Source organism: Rhamphochromis longiceps, linkage group LG13 (genome assembly GCF_057381845.1).
Source record: "Rhamphochromis longiceps isolate RC_006_pf linkage group LG13, R_longiceps_female_GT1.1, whole genome shotgun sequence".
NCBI classification, from domain to species: domain Eukaryota; kingdom Metazoa; phylum Chordata; class Actinopteri; order Cichliformes; family Cichlidae; genus Rhamphochromis; species Rhamphochromis longiceps.
Window position 1 is genome coordinate 11,213,679 of NC_140569.1, and position 19,696 is coordinate 11,233,374.

A 19,696-nucleotide genomic window follows, 5' to 3' on the forward strand; every position below is an offset into this window, starting at 1 on the left:
TTGATGACGTAACCATCTTATGTTTTAATGGACATTGTGGGATATGTAGTTTTACGCAGACAGACTATAAACTTGTAAAATACATTTCCATATTGTCATATCTACAATCTGCTATATGCCAACAATGTTTTAAATTAAGGTATCCTTTATTACAGATATATTTCACACAGAGGTTTTTACAAAGGTTTTCAAAGATAATTCTTTTTGTGGCTTTAAAGCAGAGCTGATTCTTGTTGTCTGTGGTTGTAACAGCAAATTAAGTCTGGGACACTCTGGAAATACTTGTAGTTAATCAGATAACAGTTTACATTTGTTACAGTACCAGCAAATTAATATTTTCCCCTTGTTTGATTCAATCATATGAAGAAGCCAGCAGATAATGTTTCAGTTCCATTTCATAACATGCTGTACACGAAATGACACGATCCAGTTTTCCCAGCACAGATTCCTTGAAACAGAACGAAGTAGATCCTTGCAGAATCAAAAGTGTTGAGATGATCTTATATTTTATTATTTTTTTAATGTTCCTTCTATAAAGCCAAACTGAAGATGAAAAGGCAACAAATGATATATAGTCTCTTTCCTGGTGATCATGAAGTTATCAAATGGTTTGTCACGACTTTTCCCTTGGTTTGTCACAATAGGGGACGTTTTCTAGCAGAAGGTCATTTCTGGGCCGAAGCACTGAGAGTGAGGAGAAAAAAACAAAAAACAAAAAACACAATCGTATCATTAGAGGAAAAAAAATCATTAGCAAGTATATACATTATGATACCTGATGTATGAGTAATCTTTGCATGCACATGCTACTTCCTTAATAAAAAGAAAAAAAGAAAAGAAAAGACAAATCATGTCATACACAGCTTATCTTCTGCTACGTGTTCCATTTGCACCACACTCTGTCGAAGGACGATGTCAACGTCTGAGCCCATTTTAATCAGCTATATATATATATATAAAAAAAAAAAAGTAAAAGTAGAAGTTAAATAAAGTCAATTTTATTTTCAAATATCAAAATGCTTCACAGTACCTTCTGGATGTTTTCTTCTGACGTTTCATTTTTGTTTTTCCGAAACTCCTCATTGATCTTTAATCGTGCAGCTTTGTAGAAGAAAACAAACATATTTCGAGTCACCTGAGCAATTCTGCAGTTCTAATTTGACTTCACAGCAAAAGGCTCAGAAAAAAGGTTTCATTTACACTCATTAGATGAAAATAAATCTCTCCAATGCAACCTTTCTATTACTCTGTGTACATGCTGCTATTACACACGGCCCTCATTACTGATGTAATCCAGATGATTTTCACATGTTTATCAACCATACAATGCAAACTTACATTAAATATCAGTTTACACTGTAAATAAGAATAACAGGGTGGACGTTTTATGCTTTAACATGTTGGTGAACCATAATAAAACATGGAAAAAATGCTTATGAGAGAGTCTTGATTCATCCTCAATCATTCAGGTAAGGAAATCCCAAAAAGTTGATCTGGACATAACGTTTTCAGGAGAATTGTTTTGTCACTCATTCCCTCAGATACAGCGGCCACACAAGCAGAAGAACATCACATTTAAAAAAGCCCTGTAAATGTGGTTATCCCAGCTGGACATATGTCAAAGTTGGGAAAACACCTAAAGAAAGCTCCAGGCTATCCAGGAGGGAAGAAGGACAAATGCTGCCTAAGGGATCACTAAGGGTTTTCTCTTATGGGTCATGAGTATCGAAACAGACTGTGAGGTCTATTTACACCTATAGGCCATTGGACACTCTTTCAATGATGAGGATGTATACAATCTGAACAGAGTGGAACGCTGGTTTCAATGGAAAGTCATGGATTTATGTGAAAAGCCCTAAGGCGACATCTTTCTTTGCTGTGATTGCAGCCACTCTGCAAATTGTACTTTTGACTTTTATAACTTAAACTGGTAATTGAACTTGCACAAAGACGTCTGGGGACATGGCATTTTAGGCTGTTTGTCCAGCTGAAAAAATAAATAATTTTAGGTATATATATATATATATATATATATATATATATATATATATAAAAACAATTTAATGGTAGAGAGGGGTTAATAATATAAGACACGCTCATGGGGCTCATATGACACCGAACATTAGGAATGACCCATTTGATGAATGCTGAGCATGTGTTCACTCATCTCCTGTTTGATAAGCATCAATTATCAGTCCAAGATACTGCTCACAGACTCACCTGTCAGTGCTCGGTCATCATCTTTGAACACAGCCATCCTGGTCCTGTGTAGCGTTTTAAAAACGCCCAGAACCTGTATTCACAAACAGGCAGCTTTTATAACAGCTGTGAATGATGCTACCAGTCACCTGCAATTTCAAGTAACATGCAAGCAATGTTGCAATAAAGGTATTTAAAAAGACGATAATATCCCATACTAACCTTCAAACGAGTGCCCATGTTGCCTTCTTGTGTTCACTTCCGATGTAGGGAGACGTCACATATGTCAGAGCCCAATCAGAGCCGACGCTGGAAATGAAGCTGTGATTGTAGCCAATGAGGGCTCAGAGTAGTTTCACTGAGCTACTAATTCGATTGAGAACGGCCTCTCTCTAGATTTCCCATTTTATGGGGGGCACTGGTGAGCTGTGTTTTGTGCTGAGAGCTCCCTTCGGACACAAAAGTGTAAATGTTGTGGTGCATATAATCCATTTCTTGGATATTTTACAGGTTTCTGTTGGAGTAAAAAGAACTTTCTGGACGGCACCATGAGTCACTTTTATGGCTACTGCCGTCTTGAATAGGGGAGTGAAGCTAGCAGCTAGAGAAAACTTCTAACGTTTCTTATTATACACACGTTTTGTATTGTTTTTTGGTGTGGTGTAACTGCTCCTCTAACGTCTATGGATTTGTGCACTCGTAAAAGCTAGCATTTATTAACATTTCACTAGCACAACGATGTTTTTCATTGTACTAAAGAATAAAGGACACGAGTCTCGTTTTATTTAAAGTCGGGTGTATAATCGAAACCGTGTTTGCGAAAAATAAATAACTTAGTAAGTTTTTAAATCAGGAAGTAGGTGTAAATAATTACTTTCACCATTTAGCTTCGTCCACGCTTATCCACTGAGGGACGTGCGCCCTCTGCTGCCCCTCTGTCTGAACTGCAGCCTGTACAGTGGCATTAACAGGAATTGGAGTGGCTCTTATCATAGATCGGCTCTGATTTTAGTGACACTGGAAGCTGCGTGGGGGAGCCGTGGCTCATCTGCGTCAACATGGCTGATGAAACAGCGAAAGCGCAGACCGCCAAGCCGGGCGGAGATACGATATTTGGAAAAATTGTACGCAAAGAGATTCCTGCCAACCTAATCTATGAAGACGATCAGGTATGCGTTCATCACTTTGATTCACGAGGACGTTTAAAGTCTGAATGTTTCTCATCGTGGCTCCGCAACTGCCTGCAGGAGGCGTTCAGCTAATGCTAACTCAGCGTTGCAGAAACGCTGTTTTTGTGCCTACTTGCATTTAAAAATGCTGCAGCAGAGCTTGCAGAAATCATGTAATACATCAGAAGAATCTGCAAGTTTATAAAATAGCCATATTTGCTGCAACACAGCGTCTGAAGTTACAGATAGTTGGCTTTGCACCAAGAAGTGACAAGGTTCACTCCAGTGCTGTTTGTTTGCGGACTCGTTAAACATGTAGCCGCTGTAGGCTAGAGCAAGACAAGGAAAATTAAAAGGTGAGGTTCCTACAATAAAGCAACATCAAGTGATTTGCAGCAGACATTAGTGAAATGGGGAATCAAAGCGTTAAAAAAAAAGCAATATTTATTTTTATTTCTAAGTTTTGGAACTGCTTTGTATTCCCAGTGTAATGAGCTATAGTTGATGACTCCAGATAATTTATATCTGTCATGTTTACAGATTCCACATTTTTGTACGCCTTAAATGCAACAAAAACATGTAAACATTGTGTCACATTAAGGCTTGGGCTGTGCCACTAGTTGAATTTTAGTTGCAATTTTGTCGAAGTCGACATTTGTTGTTGTGCCCCATTCTGCTTTCTTTGATGTGTTTCAGATATTTGTGACAGAAAGATAGCAGCAAGATTGAAAGGGAAGGTTTACAAGATGACCGTGAGGCCTGCTGTGATGTAGTGTTCGTAGACAGTGGCACTGACAAAAAGGCAGGAAGTAGAGCTAGAGGTGCAGATGAGATTCTTCATTGGGAGTGATGAGGAGGTACAGAAATTAGATTTAATAAAGAAGAACATGCAGAGGGTTGGTGTGACAGAGGAGGATGCTTGGAATAGGGTGGAGGCAGGTTATCTGCTGTGGGGAAGAAAATGAGTGTGACTCATGATAATCTCATTTAGAGCTGAAATTACAATTAGAGTTGATGGAAATTAGCCTAAAAAAGACAATTTTATTCCTGTTTTTTTTTTTTTTAAAGTTTAATAAATCTGTTTTTCCAAAATGTGTGTTTAAAATTTTCAGTATTGACCAAATATTCATGACTATGACTTTGAGATAAGCAAGCAGCCTTAATGTGTTTAACTCCAAATACTGGGGTGTGCATAAACACGTAAAACTATCTAAGTACTATTAAGACCTGAGTTATTATCATTTTTTAATTATATTTTTATTTTTTGTTTTCAGCTAACTTTCAGTTATTTCCAATTTTGATTGTGCACAGTCTAATTCTGTTTTCTAATTTCTTGCTTTGGCTCTCAGTGTGTAGCCTTCCCTGATGTCTCACCTCAGGCTCCCACTCACATCCTAGTCGTCCCAAAAAAGCCAATTGTTCAGCTCTCTCAAGCCGAGGATGACGATGCTGCGGTAAGTATCATTGTAATGACTTTTGCTTGTGAAATAAACTATAAACAATCTCACACTATCATTTCCCTGGCATATTTCTATCAGTGATCACTAGGGGGAACTATTTGCCTTTTTAATACTTTAATGCAAGTCATTCTTTCTGTGTGTCTCTTAGTTGTTGGGCCACATGCTGATTGTTGCAAAGAAGTGTGCTCAAGATGCCGGCCTTTCCAAAGGCTACAGGATTATCATCAACGATGGGCCGGACGGAGGCCAGTCGGTGTACCACATCCACATCCACGTTCTCGGTGGGCGCAGTATGGGGTGGCCTCCTGGCTAACGCTCAGCTTCCAGCACCCACCATCCAGCCATGCATATTCACATCTGTTGTCTGATTACCAGTGCTGTTAAATCTGATCAAGCCAAAATATATCTGTGGAATTAAAAGGCACATCACAACACCACTCGTGCTGGCTTGTCTTTATTCTTAAACCGGACATTTTTTTTTTTTTTTTAATAGAAAGCTTGATCGTGTTCTTCAGTGGGGTTAGCAGTAATGTCATTTACAAGCCTTTAACTGAAAGACGAGCAGTTGCGGTCAGAAGTCTGCATATAGTCATGATAACTTAATGATTCCTTTGCATTGTTCTTTTTCCAGGGATTGAATGATTGTACAGCATACCTGATTTTCTCTAATCTACACAGAGTCAAAACTGTACTGACAGGCTCAAATCTATACATACATAATCCTAAAGTGGTGCTGAAGGTTCTGCACTGTCCTTTAACTTGTTAATGCTAAGACTCCAAAGTGATCATGACTGATTACAACTAGTAGTTTGTCTTTGCCAGCATTAAAGGAATTGTTTTACAGCACTCATTAGATTGGATCCAGGTCTTCCATAAACTGGAAATTACTGGAACACCAGTACTACTGTCTTGAGAGGATGCTGATCAAGTAAAAAGCCCCTGCCTCAAAATTGACTCCTTCAAGCTCAACTGAAATACGCAGCTGCCCACATGGACAAGCCAAATACCTTCTGGAGAAATGTTTTATAGTCAGATGAGACAAAGATTAAGAAATGTGGCCACAATGACAAAAGGTGTGTTTGGAGGTGTAAAGGTGAGCCTTTTAAACTTAAGAGTAGTGTACCAGTCAAGCTTGGTGATGGTAGCATCATGGTTAGGTCTTCACCTTAAATCAACAGGTAGAAGGTTGAAACTTGGACACAGGTTTTCCAACAGGAGAATGATCCCAAACTGTTTTTTAAAATGGATTTTATGGGCTAACATTACACTTCTGAAATGGCCTTCTGAAGTCTACACTTATAAACCCAGTCTGTGTCAGGAAATCACCAAATTTACCCAAGAGTGGTCAAATATCTGGCTGGAATTATGCCAGAAGCTTATTAATTGCTGCCAAAAGCACCTAGCCAAGGTTCAAGTTGCTAAGGGACATTTGTCCACAAATTAGCGGGAGTGTATTTGAGCTTCTGTGTATACTTTTGACCCTGTGTGGATTAGAGAAAATCCAAAATAAGTTCAAACTCGTGCATCCAATTCTTGTTCTTTAAAGTCATTAAAGATGTATGCTGTACAATCGCTCCACCCTGGGAAAAACAAAAAACAATTCAAAGAAATCATTAAAATGAGGACGCCCATGATGACTGTATGCAAACCTGACCACAACCGTAGCTCTCGTGGTTGAAAGGAGTGCAGCTGAAAGGATGAGGGATCGTTCCTGCTCAAAATGGGACTGTGGGACGGTTAGAGTGTGGGTTTCAGCTTTCTTATAAACCACTTTCCTAGACAACATGAGTAAAGTCATCTGTCACAAGAAAACCAAGGGAAAAATAAAAATATTAGAACCAGTCTGAGTTTTAGATCAATAGAGTGATTATATCTTTGGGCCAAAATAAAGCGTGCCCTCACTGGTTTCAAGGTTAAGAAAATAATTTAGTGTTATGGTTAGTGTTTGGAACTTGGTTGTAAGATTAATATTAGGGGTAAGAGGCTTGGGAATCCATTAATAAGAGAACAACTTTTAGCCAAAATATAAGAGGTACCCATCCAAATGACCTCAGCACTGCACTTATTCAGGCCCCCAGCCACAAACCTGACAAGTCTGAGAAGAGATGTGAGAATTCTGAATTTATTAGTGGGATAAATTGTATAAACCTCCTACATCAATTAAAAAGAATTGGATGCCAGGTACCATGTAAAAAAAAACTGATGTATTGTAGTTTGAATATAGTTCTTGTAGATTACAACAGCTGAACATGCAAATGTCTAACTGTTCAGGCATCACAAAGCGAGTAGTTGTATCATTTGCATTTTCAGTTGACGCACTATTAATGGCAATTCTACTCAGTAAAAATGATAGTTCAACTGACTGTAAAGGAGTTCCTTTTTTAAGGAGGAATAACAACAGGTTCCTCATTAATCAGTAGTGCTCACGTTACTTCTGTGCAGGTTAACTAAACCCCAAAAAGTAAAAGTGGGACAATTTGAGACGGGTTACTAAAACGGCTGAAACATGAGCATAAGCTCCAAATGTAAATACAGTGAGGATAAAAGCAAGTTAGAGTTTAATCCTTTAAATAACAACCTGTTTTTTCTTTACTGTTTTTTGTCACATCACTTTTTGAGTTCCAGGCTTCCTAGGCTCACCTTCCAACAGTCATGGGATGTTTCTCAGTTGTTACTGGAGATGCATTTCCTTTTCTTTGTGGTTAAGAGTCTGGGATAAGCCAGGTTTATGTTAAAAAGGGACTTGTTTATATACACTCACACGATCAAGGTGTGAATCAGAATGGGGAATAAAGGTGATTTAAGTGACTTCGAAGATGGAATTTGGTGCCACATGGGCTTTTCTGAGTATTTCAAAAAACTGCTGATCTACTGGGATTTTCCCCACATAACCACAACCATCTCTAAGGTTTACAGAGAATGATCCAAAAACAATATCCAGCAGTGGGAGTTCTCTGGGTGAAAATCCCTTTTTTTAATGTCAGAAGTCAGTGGAGAAATGCCTGATTGCTTCAAGCTGATAGGAAAACAATATTAAGTCAAGTAGTTTCTCATTATAACCAAGGTTGTGGATTTGGAGAAGAGCATCTCTAGATGCACATGCAAACAACTGAACTAGGTGCGGTTAGTGCAGGACAGGAACTACAAAGACAGTTCTCACGGGCTCAACAAAAGACTGGAAAAATGTGGCCCGGTCAGATGAATCTCAATTTGTGGTGAGACATTGGGATGGTAGGATCAGAATTTGGAGTAAACATAAGAATGTGCCTTGTATTGGTGTAATGATGTGGGGGATATTTTCTTGACATCACAGCCTGCCTGAACATTGTTGATGACTGCATCTATCCCTGTGTCGCCACAGTATGCCCATCTCCCGATGGCTGCTTCACTGTAAAATCTAATTCGTTCCCAGAACTCAAAAAAATTGAGGAAACTCGTTGCCTCAAAAAAACTGAATAAAGCTTAGCTAAAAATGACTAAATTAGGACAACTTGTTTATTTTGAGTACTCCGTACAAGCTCATATGTTCCCAGAACTCAAAAGAAATTGGATCAAGTTTACGTAAGATGACCAAGTTAGGGCAACTTACTCATTTTGAGTACACTGTACAGCCTTGTTAGTTCCCAGAACTCAAAAAAATTAAGGAAACTCATTGCCTCAAAAAAAACTAAGTAAAGCTTACTTAAGATGACTAATATTGCAAGTCTGCAGTATTAAGAATAACTTGATATTTCTGACTGTACAGTGCTAATTGTTTACCTACACTGAAAAAAAATTGGAGTGACATTTACTTAAAAAAAGCTAGGCAACTTTTTCCACACAGAAAGTGCTTGTAATCTTTACTCGGGCTATTTCTAAGTAATATTTACTTACTAGAACCATCTATTTTTTATGTGAAATACACAAGTAAATTGCACTGGCAATACTCATCTATAGGTTGTAACTTTTACTCAGAATACCATTGCATCCAATTACAAAACCCAAGTGAACATTGCTGATATTTCTTTGTGTTTCTTACTCATCTTTTCTTTGTTATATTCTATGTAATTATTAAGTAATATTTATTATGAATGTACTAGTTAATATTAATCGAATTGAATAAATATTCTTATTATTCTATTAAATAATAAATCAATATTTTCCAAAACAAATATTTGCAGCTTAAGAGACACTTATTTCACAGTTGAAATGGCATAGATATATTTAAAATATCTACATAACATTATAACCACAAAAAACATGGCCATAGAACTTCTTGATCGCAAATTTCAAAACAGAGCATATACACATATACAAAAAAAAACAAACATGCTATTCAAAAACTCAGTGTGCACTGTCCCCTTTCTTCTAATCAACTTTCAGAACACATACATCAACTCTGTCCATTAACAGTTGCAATCACTACCTTTGCAGACATTCTCAGAACGTTCAGGACAGAAAGAACTTGTATAAAACTGAGCAACATTTGAAATTACTGTCAGAAAACAGACAAAATGCAAACAAATTAATTGTACTGGACAAAAGCACAAATAATACTGGAACACTCACGCTAAAAGTTTCTTGTGGAGAGACTGGACCTTTGGTGACATTTTAAGGATGTCAAGCTCAAGAAACAGCTTCTGAAATGCCTCAAACGTATATTTCAGTTTCAGTGGGTAACTTAAGTTGACAGCATAGATGACACCCATGAGCAGGAGGCAAGCGTTTGTCACACTTCCGCAGTCCTCCAGAATTTCTGTCCCCTCAATGATGACCGACACGTTCACAGGATCTTGGTTTTCCTGTGCCACATTGGGATGGATTACGATGATCTTCATCATGTGATTACTGCAGTCCTCTTTCAATGCTTCTTGGCTGACGTCCTCCTGTGAAAACAAACAAACCACAATTAGAAATAACTAGAATAGATTCCAAGTAAAAGAAAAGGTTAAGAGAAAAAAAATGTAAAAATAAAAAAGAGGTATACTCAATTTAGTATACTCAAATCAAACAATATTCATATGGCACTTTTCATACGTAAAGTTACAGAACGTGCTTCACAGAGGCTGACCCTGAGACAAAGAAAATCCCTTTTGGGGGCCATCCAGCCTGGAGCTGTCCATGGGACGGCACGCGTGTTGGTAGACCAGAACCATTAAATCATTAAAATAGGTTATAAAGGTATAATCAAATTAAATACTCTTTTGCTCATAAAATAAAGTTAATAAGTGATCGTTAAATAGTCAGAAAAAAACCAGACAAAAGGCAAGTTAAAGTTTAAGGCAGATAAGATAAAGATTAAATATGATTTAAAAAATAAAGGGTAAGAGCATAAAGATTTAAGAAATTAGTTAAAAGCCTGATTGAAAATATTAATCTTGAGTCTTTTTTAAAAAACATCACGAGTGTAGAGAATCTTTGACCTTCAATATATCATCACAAGTGAAGACCAGATTATAAGGTTAGACAATTTTAATACAGTCATTATGATCATCAGATACCTGATGGTCTTTGATCAGCTCCTCTCCACTCTCTCCAAGATACTCAACTAAGCAACGAATGATAATGTCCCTTCTGCCATCGACATGATGCTATTAAACCCAAAAAGAAAATTTATTGCAGAAAATACACAACATAACATATGTAACATACATACATAACAGCACATACAGATGTAAACAGAAAGTTACCTATGGAGAATGTAAGCCTGCAGCTACATTCTAACGTTGTGAAGTGTACAACTTAACATGAATTTCTCAACGATGTGTGTTAAGACAAGAGTCCAGTGCATGTCATAATCTGTGGGTCCAGAAACTGTCTCTGCCCAGTGAGGAAAGTTTTCTGCCTCATCACTGGACATGCAAATGAATTTTTTGCAACATATCAGTACCTCCTATCACAATATTAACCAGTCAAGGACAGGAATTCCCACACACAAGAGTAATATTTTGGGAAATAATTGTATTGGAGTCTATGGGCAGCAGGAAGGGATCTCGCTGCACTCAGAGGGTCACTTTGAAAATTCTGTAAATTTCTCTGCTTTTGAGCGCATATTAAGGGAGAGATGACAGGTTTGTATACACTTGTAGAGACAATCATGTGCATAAATTGTTAATTGTGGCCACAGTGTCAGGATCAGGAGAACAGTTTCAGCCAACACAGACACTGATCAGAATAAAGGACAAGTTCAGTATTTTACACTTAAAGCCCTGTTTTCAGTTTATGATGAAATCGAACGATTTTGATTGAAATTTGGACACATGCTGCTGGCCCGAGCTTTTTTGGTTTCTGTGGTAGCACACCCCCACCTCCACAATGGCTTCATAGGTGCACTGGAACAATCCTTCCTAAAACGCATAAAACTGTCGTTTACAAAGACGTGAAACTCACCGAGTGGTCAGAAGTGTTCACTGATATGTTCACACAAAAATCGCTGCAAAAGATACTTTCCAACTGGTTTTTATTGTAGTTTTTGTCTAACTCCATTGACTTGTATTAGATGTGCTGTGATGTACGGTATTAGTCCGCCGCTATTCCATTCTATTATTCAAGCTCTCGGCGGAAGAATGTACAGGTGTAAGGCGTTTGAAAAAATAGGTCCAGTTTTACAACAAATGGTAAAACACCTGTTGGAAAGCATTTTTGCAACGATTTGTGTGTGAACATATCAGTGAACACCCCTGACCACTCGGTGAGTTTCACGTCTTTGTATGAAGCCATTGTGGAGGTGGGGGTGTGCTACCACAGAAACCAAAAAAGCTCCGGCCAGCAGCATGTGTCCAAATTTCAATCAAAATCGTTCGATTTCATCATAAACAATCTGAAAACAAAGCTTTAAGTTTAAAATAACAAACTTGTCCTTTAAATAAGAGTGATACATTCTCAGTGTGTATGACCTCATCTTTTCCATTAGATTATGTAATTAAAATAATTTAAAATTTTACCTTATTGAGTGAGTCCAACATTGGTTTTATTTTGGTCCCTGCAGTCCCGCCCTTCCTTCGAAATATCTCCAGGAGTTTGGTGGTGTACCCGTCCAATCTGGACAAAAACGTTCGCTCCAGATGGATTGTGGTTATTCGCTTAAACTCCTCTTTGATCTGAAATGAGAGATAAAACACAAAATCATGTCAAAGATGACTCATGAGATCTCACATACACTTAGTTGCTGCATGAACAAGAACTGGATTTACCTGATTTTCACAGAACAGAGAAGGCCACCTCTCTAAGAGGTCTTGGATTGCGGGGCAATCCTTGACAACCTCTTTTCTTCTCATAGCGAAAGACTTCTCCATTTTCTCATTAATTGCCCTCTCATTGTTCTTCTTCTTCATTTCCTTCAGCAAATCTAGTCTCTCCATCTCTAAGGTTTCCTCAGTCTCACCGAATGGCAGTGGTGGCAGATAGTTGACTTCAGCTTTTTTGGCCCTTTTAAAGCCTTTAAGTGAACCCTCTTCACTGGAGCATCGTCTCTTCAGTGTGTTCACCTCGAGCTCTGGAATGGCTAATTGGCGACCTCTTAACTTTGCCCTGTAGTTGCCCATTTTATACTTTATCCTCTGTTGCCAACCATATAGGCCATTAAAAGACCCTGGCTCTTTGAGGCATGGGTATTTTGCTACCAAGGCTTCAGCAACAGCTAAAATCTGGACACCAGTTGGATATGCTGTGAAGCCAAATATAGTCTCTGCAAGCTTCTCAAGAATGCTACTAGTTACGCTTGGGTTGTTCAAAAGTGTGCCATCATTTTCATAAGCTTGCTTTCCTGCTTCCAGTGCAAGGTCTATATCATAAGAGAAGTCTGGTATTTCAAACTTAAATGGCCATGGCTTAGACCTGTAGGATGGTCCACTCTCATCTGGGGAGGACAACAGGATTGTGTCGCATACAGATGAGGAGGAGCTTGCTTCTGTAGATAGTGGAACTGGAGATTCGACTTCTGACATGTCCACAGTAGTGAGACTTAAGATTACTGGTTCAGTTTTTACTACTTTGAGGTTAGCTTTATCTTGTACTTCCTCAATCGAGGTCAAAGTGAAGAACTGACCATCGAAATCCATGTCCTGGTACATAACAGTGAATGGTCCTGTAATATCAAATGTCTCTCGAAGAACATCATTGAGGTCCTGAAGTGTGCTTGGGATGCCTGCAGGTAAAAGTAGTTTGTGGACATCATCCTCCCCAAAAATTATCCGCAGTTTCGCTGAGGGTGCCATATCAACAGGAAGAAGCTGCAACAACAGAAGAGAAATACAGACATTTATTCATAAGCTTCTCTCCTCACATTTCAAAAAGATAGGCAAATGTGGTGCTTTAAAGTTGTCAGGCGTCTTCCTGCAAGGGTGTATGAAGCCAAAGGATAAAAATCTTTAAGCTCTCTTTGCTCAAGTAACTGCACACTCACTGTGTTCTCCAGCTCATAACTCCTCAGGTGTTCATTGTACCATGTATTTTGTTGTCTCACGAAAAAAGTCAGTTTGTTACAAATCACCATTATCTGTAACACTTCAGAAAAGTCAGGCAGTCCTGCAGTGGAACCACAACACAACAACATTCCCACTGCATAGTTGGTGCCTAAACTGCACACATTATTGGCAACATGCACAGCTGTAACAGCAGGGAATCTGCATTTCACCAGGTCTTTTAGATCATCCTTAAGCACATCTAAAGAGACCTCTGTTGTTTTTGTGACTGCAAGTGATGGTTTGACAGAATGTGATTGATGATATGCAACCATGAGCTGGTGCTTATTTGCAAGAGACAGCAAAATATTCCTGAAACAACCAGTGTGTCTTACCACCTTCTTGAAAAAGCTGTGTTTGGCCTCGAATCTCATTGTCCAGAGGGCAGCTAGGGGGCCAAATTCCCGAATGAGCTGAGGATAGTGCTCAAGGAAATGGTGCTTGGGAATGAGCTTATGTTGGGGGAAAACATCAAGGAATCTGCTTCGGTGTTCTGAAATGATGCTGTCAAGATAGCAAATGCTTTCTTCAGTATGGGCTCGAGACATGACAAGGTCCACAATGTCTTTCAGTGTCATCAGCATCTGCCATACAGGCTCTTGTTGGGGTACTTTTAAACCTATAATCAGAGGCAAAAGACGTAATAAGCACCAATTTTCATGTGCGTTGCCCCCTACTGATTTTCGAGTCGAAAAGTTAGCAGGAATGAGATGAGGGCGATTTGTTTTATCACTCCACTTGTATGGGAAATTGGAAATGGCATCATTCAGTTCCATGAGAGAAAAATATTTTTTCTTGATCAAGTTATCAAATGCCAAAGCCAGTTCCACTGGAACAATGCCCTCCAGCAGATCATGTAAAACATCTGGAGGGTAACCAGATGTAACATGAAAATGCTCAAGTTTTTCTGACAATGCACACTGTTTTTTTACACCATAACAATGAGGGTGATCTGGACTAGACACAGCTGTCTGTACATGCAGTGTATGTTGATCTTTGGTTCTTTGATGAAAAGACCCAGATCTCACTTCATTGGACTGAAACTTGGATCGCTCCCCAACACAAAACCGGCAGATGTATGACCCTGCAAAGCTTTCGACAAATCCTGCCACAGAGTGCGCCCCCAAATTATCTGCCACCACACTGACCACAGTCCCTTTAATGGCTTTCCCTAACGCTGGAACAAAAAGACCATCTTTCTCCAACCTTTGGATATCTGTTAACAGTGGCTCTAAAACTCGCTGGAATCCAAACTGCTTGGTGTCTTCAGCCTTACACAGAATTGCAAGGTAGATTGATGTCAATGTGGAACGTAACTGCACCGGAATGTTTCCCAACACCCAATAGACAGCTGTGACTTTGTGCTTTTTTCGAGATGTCCCAAGAGGATTACATACCTCAAAGTCATCAATGTACAGGATGAGACTCACTCTGTTCTCCTCTACAGAGAAAAACTTGTTGTTTTGATAGTGAGATCCATCACGAAATGTCTGGTACTTAAAGTCATTTTCAGTTTTTTTTTCACCTTCAAATGTGTTTTCTTGAAAAGACTTACTTAGGACCTGCACCAAGGAGGGCAATATTGGGACATACTGGAAGGTTTTGCCCTTTTTTTTATCAAGTATGTGTTCTTCTGGTTCAACAACTGAAAAATGCTTCTTCATAAATTCTCTTCTCTTGTAATAAGTTGTGAAAGGGCCACCTGTCCCCAAGGCAGTACTTATAGGGTGTGTCTCACAAAGATTTTTCACTAAATCTGAGATAATGGCTGGATCCAGATCACAGTTATGGCTTTTCAAGGTGGACACCACCACATCTCTTAAAAGTGGACCAGATGCAGAGGTGGATATAAACTGAAGCTCATCTACCATTTCATCAATGCATTTGTTTGGGACATTGAACATGCTTTCTAACTTTAAAAATAGATGGCCAAATTTCTCTTTTATATCTTGAGACAACTCCTGTGGTTCCCCATCCCAAAGCTCTAAGCTCTCTTCCACATAGGTCTCATCCTGAGCAAACATGGGTTCATTAGGTTTGCTTTTTAATACTTCAGTTTTAAAATCCTCAAGGGTGTGTGACTGGTGTTTTCTGTGTCTATGTGTAGCAAAGGTGGAATAAATATTTGTACTGAAGTTGCAGTCTTTGAAGACACATGCAACTACTTCAAACTTCCTTAAGTGGTTGTTAAGATGCTCAAAATACTGCTTCTCTGAATTAAAAAAAACAGAGCAGCAAAGTAGACAAGTAAATGAAAGAGGTCCACTTTGTGTGACCATCTTCACATGGTGTCGAGACAAATGGGTCTTAAGGGCATTAAATGTTTTAAACGAGCAAGGGCAATCAGTGTGAAGACAAGGGACTGACTGGCTGCGACCACCATTTCCATGCTTTAGTCTGTAGTGTTTTAACAATCCCAACCTCTTCTCTGACTCAAAGCTACATATCTTACACATCCATCTCATGTTGTGGCACCTTAAACAGACAAATTATGTGACAAGTTAAACCTAATCGTTACTAATTTGATCTTACCTTGTGGAGTTCAAATTAGCAGTCAGAAGGTCCTATGTTCTGTAAAAAAAAAAAAAAAAAAGAAAAAAAAAAAAAAAAAGGTTATCTATATGCTTTTCAACTAATTTCTACTAACTCAAGGATGCACACTGATATTATTATTATTTTTTTTACATATGTTAGTTCGGTGGCAAATTTAATCGTTTTTTGTTTTGTTATTTTTCAAAATACACCTCATGGCAGCTGTGCAGCAATTATTTTAAACTGGACCGTGGTCGTTTTATTCACAAAGACGTTAGTTAAGGCAGCAGGCGTGTGTTGTTTAGGTGGCCATCTAAGCTGTAAAGTGCTGTGGGAAATTCTGGACATACCTCCTGCCAGGAAAGTTAGTCAGCAAGTCTAGCAGGAAAATACACTATTTGCTAGCGCAGCTTCTTTCAGTGCGGAGAAACTGACTTAAGTAGGTGAGCCAACAGGAACGTACAAAGTTTGTTCCGCTTAAAACTTACATTCATGGTTCTACTTCTTCCCATTTCCGTCAAGTCTGCCAACCGTCGAAATGTGAACCATGGTATGTCTGAAGAAAGACCGCTCAAATGTGGGGAGGGGCTTTGACGTCATGCTCCGAATGCAGAGAAGGTGGCCATATTCACTGATGTCACTCCATTACATTTTACTTGGAAATATCAACTAATTAAGCCAATGAATTGGTTTAGTGAATATTACTTGGATCGAATGATTCAATTTACATACAAAACTGAGGACACATAATTACAAACAATCCTCAAGTAATGCACTACAAGAAAAACTGCTATTTTAAAGTAATAGCACTGAATTTGTATTTTTTTGTAAAATTTATATAGCTAATTGAAATAATAATTACAGGGCCAAAAAAACATTTTTTTCAGTGTACTGACAAACATTTCATGTTCAACTAAATGAAAAACAATTCGTGGTAACCTGAATATGATTAAAAATAATTAACAACACTTTTTGTAAGGATGTTAAAATCAGACCAACTTTTATTTTCAAACACAACAAAGTATAACAGCCAACATACTGGACACTGTTCTGCTGGACAACAAACAATTATATTGCCATCACTGTTATAATCTTACAATGAAACAAAGTCTCAGATTTAGTTATTCTGAAAATAAGTTTAGGCCTACCACAAGTTTGTTTTGTACTTACATTACTTATATAATCAAAATAAAATATTTGTTGTTCTGTCACAAATGCAGTCTCTAATTTAAACAACACATTTGTTTTGCATTCCAACACATGAGCTGGAATGTTGTAATATTTTAAGGATGGCTTGTTTCCAGTCCAGGCATTACTGCCTGAATGACTATCATGGATCGAGGTGACCCAAATGTAGGTGCAGAAGAAAGTCTTTAACTTCCCTTAAGTACAGTGGCAGTGGATGTGGGTTGGAGATGCAATGAGCTTGAACTTGCAGGCGACCATCTTCACTGACCACACCATCTGTGACGGAGGACTCATCTCTCCTGTTGTCCTGCAAGCAAACAATCATATTTTTTGGAACATGAACTTAATTGCTTTCTTAAAACATTTTTTTCTGCATTTGGTATAAAACAGACTCCAATTTGGACAATCTCAGGCTCCCTCCCCACCGGAGAGGTGATATTCAATGTCCCAATTGTCAATCTGGATAGCCGTGACCACCACCCAACACACAATAATGTCATGAAAGCATCATTTTAATATAAATGTCACTGACAGTTGCTAATATATTGGAAAACCAAAATACTTACCACTGAGTTGATGTCTTTCTGTCCAACAGCAGGAGTGCTGGTCCCGAGCCTCAAAGACAGAAGCAAGCAGAGGGAGAAAAAAACAGAACATTTTTCAGAAACCGATTTGATCCTTAATGGCTGTGCAATCATTGTCACAGAGTTTGCTTATGTTGTTAAATAAAGGCTAGATTTGACATTAATAGATGCCACAGATGTTCAAGGTGCCACAAAGCATGAAAAAAATGGAAGTCTCGGAAAACGTCGGGGCATTTTTGCAAATATGTGATGTCTTGATAAATCGAGCAGATATTTGAACTTTCGACAGCTACATTCTCGCCTGAAAATATCTTAAAAGTTGATTTTGTGACCCAGAAAAGGTAATAAGTTTTTTAGCTGCGCTCCTCCGCCATTGCCGCGCTTACAAGTAGCGCAGGCTCCGACAACCGTGGCCGACATATGCGATCCTCCTTTTCCCCAGATTACCCTTTTTGGGTCACAAAATAACCTTTTAAGATATTTTCAGCGGAGAATGTAGCTGTGTAATGCTCAAATATCTACTTAATTTATCAAAATATCACATACTTGCAAAAGTGCTTCCACGTTTTCGGAGAGCTCTGTTATCCACCAGCGCGATAGCTGACCGGGAGGTCAAGGCTTGATAAGAGTCCGCGAGTCCTGGCTTATTGTTTTCAAACCCCCCTCCGAAGAATTTTGTCTGGGCTCTTATCTCACTTTTTTTATTTCAAACAATCAACAGAAAATTTCACAGACATATTTTTATATAAGGTTTTTAAGGCTGTGGTGTTAATTTTTAAGTAACATGAGCCCAGCCGCAGCAGCAACGCTAGGCTAACACTAACTAGCTAGCTAGCACGATTATAAACCTGGTGCTAAACTAAGAGAAGCCACAAAATCAGTTTGAATAAGAGTAAACATTTACTCACCAAGTCAGTGTATCAGGTAAAGATCCACAGCAATGACAACAATAATCTCTTGAGCTGACGCTTTTCTAGGTTTGCTCAACATATTCCATAAAAAATGCTGGCACCATGAACATGCGGACTGATCCGTGCTAGGGAGGAGGACGGTAGTGACGTGGCATTTTCAAAACACATCTTTCATCCTTCCGCACTGAGAAGAAAAACTTCCATCTTACTTAGTTTTTCTAAGTTAAGACAACTCAAATAAATTGAGTTTATCAGCGTTTTTGCATAAAATGTACTGGTAAAACTTATTTAAATCGAGTTCTAATAACAAATTGATAAAAAAAACTGAGTTCAGCCTATTTAATATTTTTAATTAAACACAATATTACATTTTACAGTGTACTTTTAAATCACTATGGAGCACCAGCATTTCTGTAGAGGACAGAACCACCTGCTTTAATCTACCATGATGCTCTGTGTTATGTTGCCATGGCAATATGAAAAAAACTGAGTTCAGCCTATTTAATATTTTTAATTAAACACAATATTACATTTTACAGTGTACTTTTAAATCACTATGGAACACCAGCATTTCTGTAGAGGACAGAACCACCTGCTTTAATCTACCATGATTCTCTGTGTTATGTTGCCATGGCAATATGAAGTCAAATAAATACAAATACATAAAATGCACATTTGAAGGAGGACAAGAAGACAGGCAACTGGAAGAGCTTTTGAAGAAGGAAAACTTTTCTGGATTACTCTTAATTTAACTGGAAATTTTGCAAATACAAGTCAAGGAGGAAACAAGGAGGCAGGTTGGATTATATTTGAGGACAGAACGCATGAAGGAGAAGCATGAGGAGACAGAAAACAGCAGAGCGATGGTGCAGAGCTAATCGTGGATCAAGTCGAAGAAGCAAGCATCAAAACTGTGAGTAAACATAACACATAAAGACTTAAAAATTACTGTGCTGATTAAGGAAACATTAAATTTGGTTAGTTTGGGGTCTGCAGCTTCAGGTTTGTGGGTTCAGTTGGTCTCAAAATTGAGGAAAGACAAAAAAATTTCTTTTAAAAGGTTGTTGGAGGATTCTTACTGTAAGAAATATCTGGGTGTGCAACTGCTTTTATTTAAAAAAAAGTTGAATTTTATTGAGTCACATTGGAAAGGGAAAATTGGAGGATCGGGACAATATTGTGGCCAGATTTACTGTTTCCTTAATCAGAACA

General features: G+C 38.4%; 2 protein-coding genes and 1 long non-coding RNA gene across 3 annotated transcripts; 1 reads left to right on the forward strand and 2 right to left on the reverse strand.

Moving 5' to 3' along the window:
- On the reverse strand, positions 1-2,528 carry lyrm7 (LYR motif containing 7). The gene is made up of 5 exons (XM_085427591.1): positions 2,422-2,528; positions 2,221-2,293; positions 1,031-1,101; positions 860-941; positions 1-684 (listed from the first exon to the last, which is right to left on the reverse strand). Exons 1-5 carry the CDS (start codon positions 2,437-2,439, stop codon positions 614-616), a joined length of 315 nt encoding a protein of 104 aa, XP_085283717.1. The 5' UTR covers positions 2,440-2,528; the 3' UTR covers positions 1-613.
- A 680-nt stretch (positions 2,529-3,208) lies between these two features.
- On the forward strand, positions 3,209-5,265 carry hint1 (histidine triad nucleotide binding protein 1). Its single transcript, XM_085427590.1, has 3 exons — positions 3,209-3,368; positions 4,718-4,822; positions 4,977-5,265. The coding sequence occupies exons 1-3, from the start codon at positions 3,258-3,260 to the stop codon at positions 5,139-5,141; spliced, it is 381 nt and encodes a 126-aa protein (XP_085283716.1). The 5' UTR covers positions 3,209-3,257; the 3' UTR covers positions 5,142-5,265.
- An 11,254-nt stretch (positions 5,266-16,519) lies between these two features.
- Positions 16,520-18,658, reverse strand: LOC146655409 (uncharacterized). The gene is made up of 3 exons (XR_014914258.1): positions 18,482-18,658; positions 17,556-17,604; positions 16,520-17,296 (listed from the first exon to the last, which is right to left on the reverse strand). It is a non-coding gene; the product is annotated as an uncharacterized LOC146655409 (long non-coding RNA).
- Positions 18,659-19,696: the final 1,038 nt, after the last annotated feature.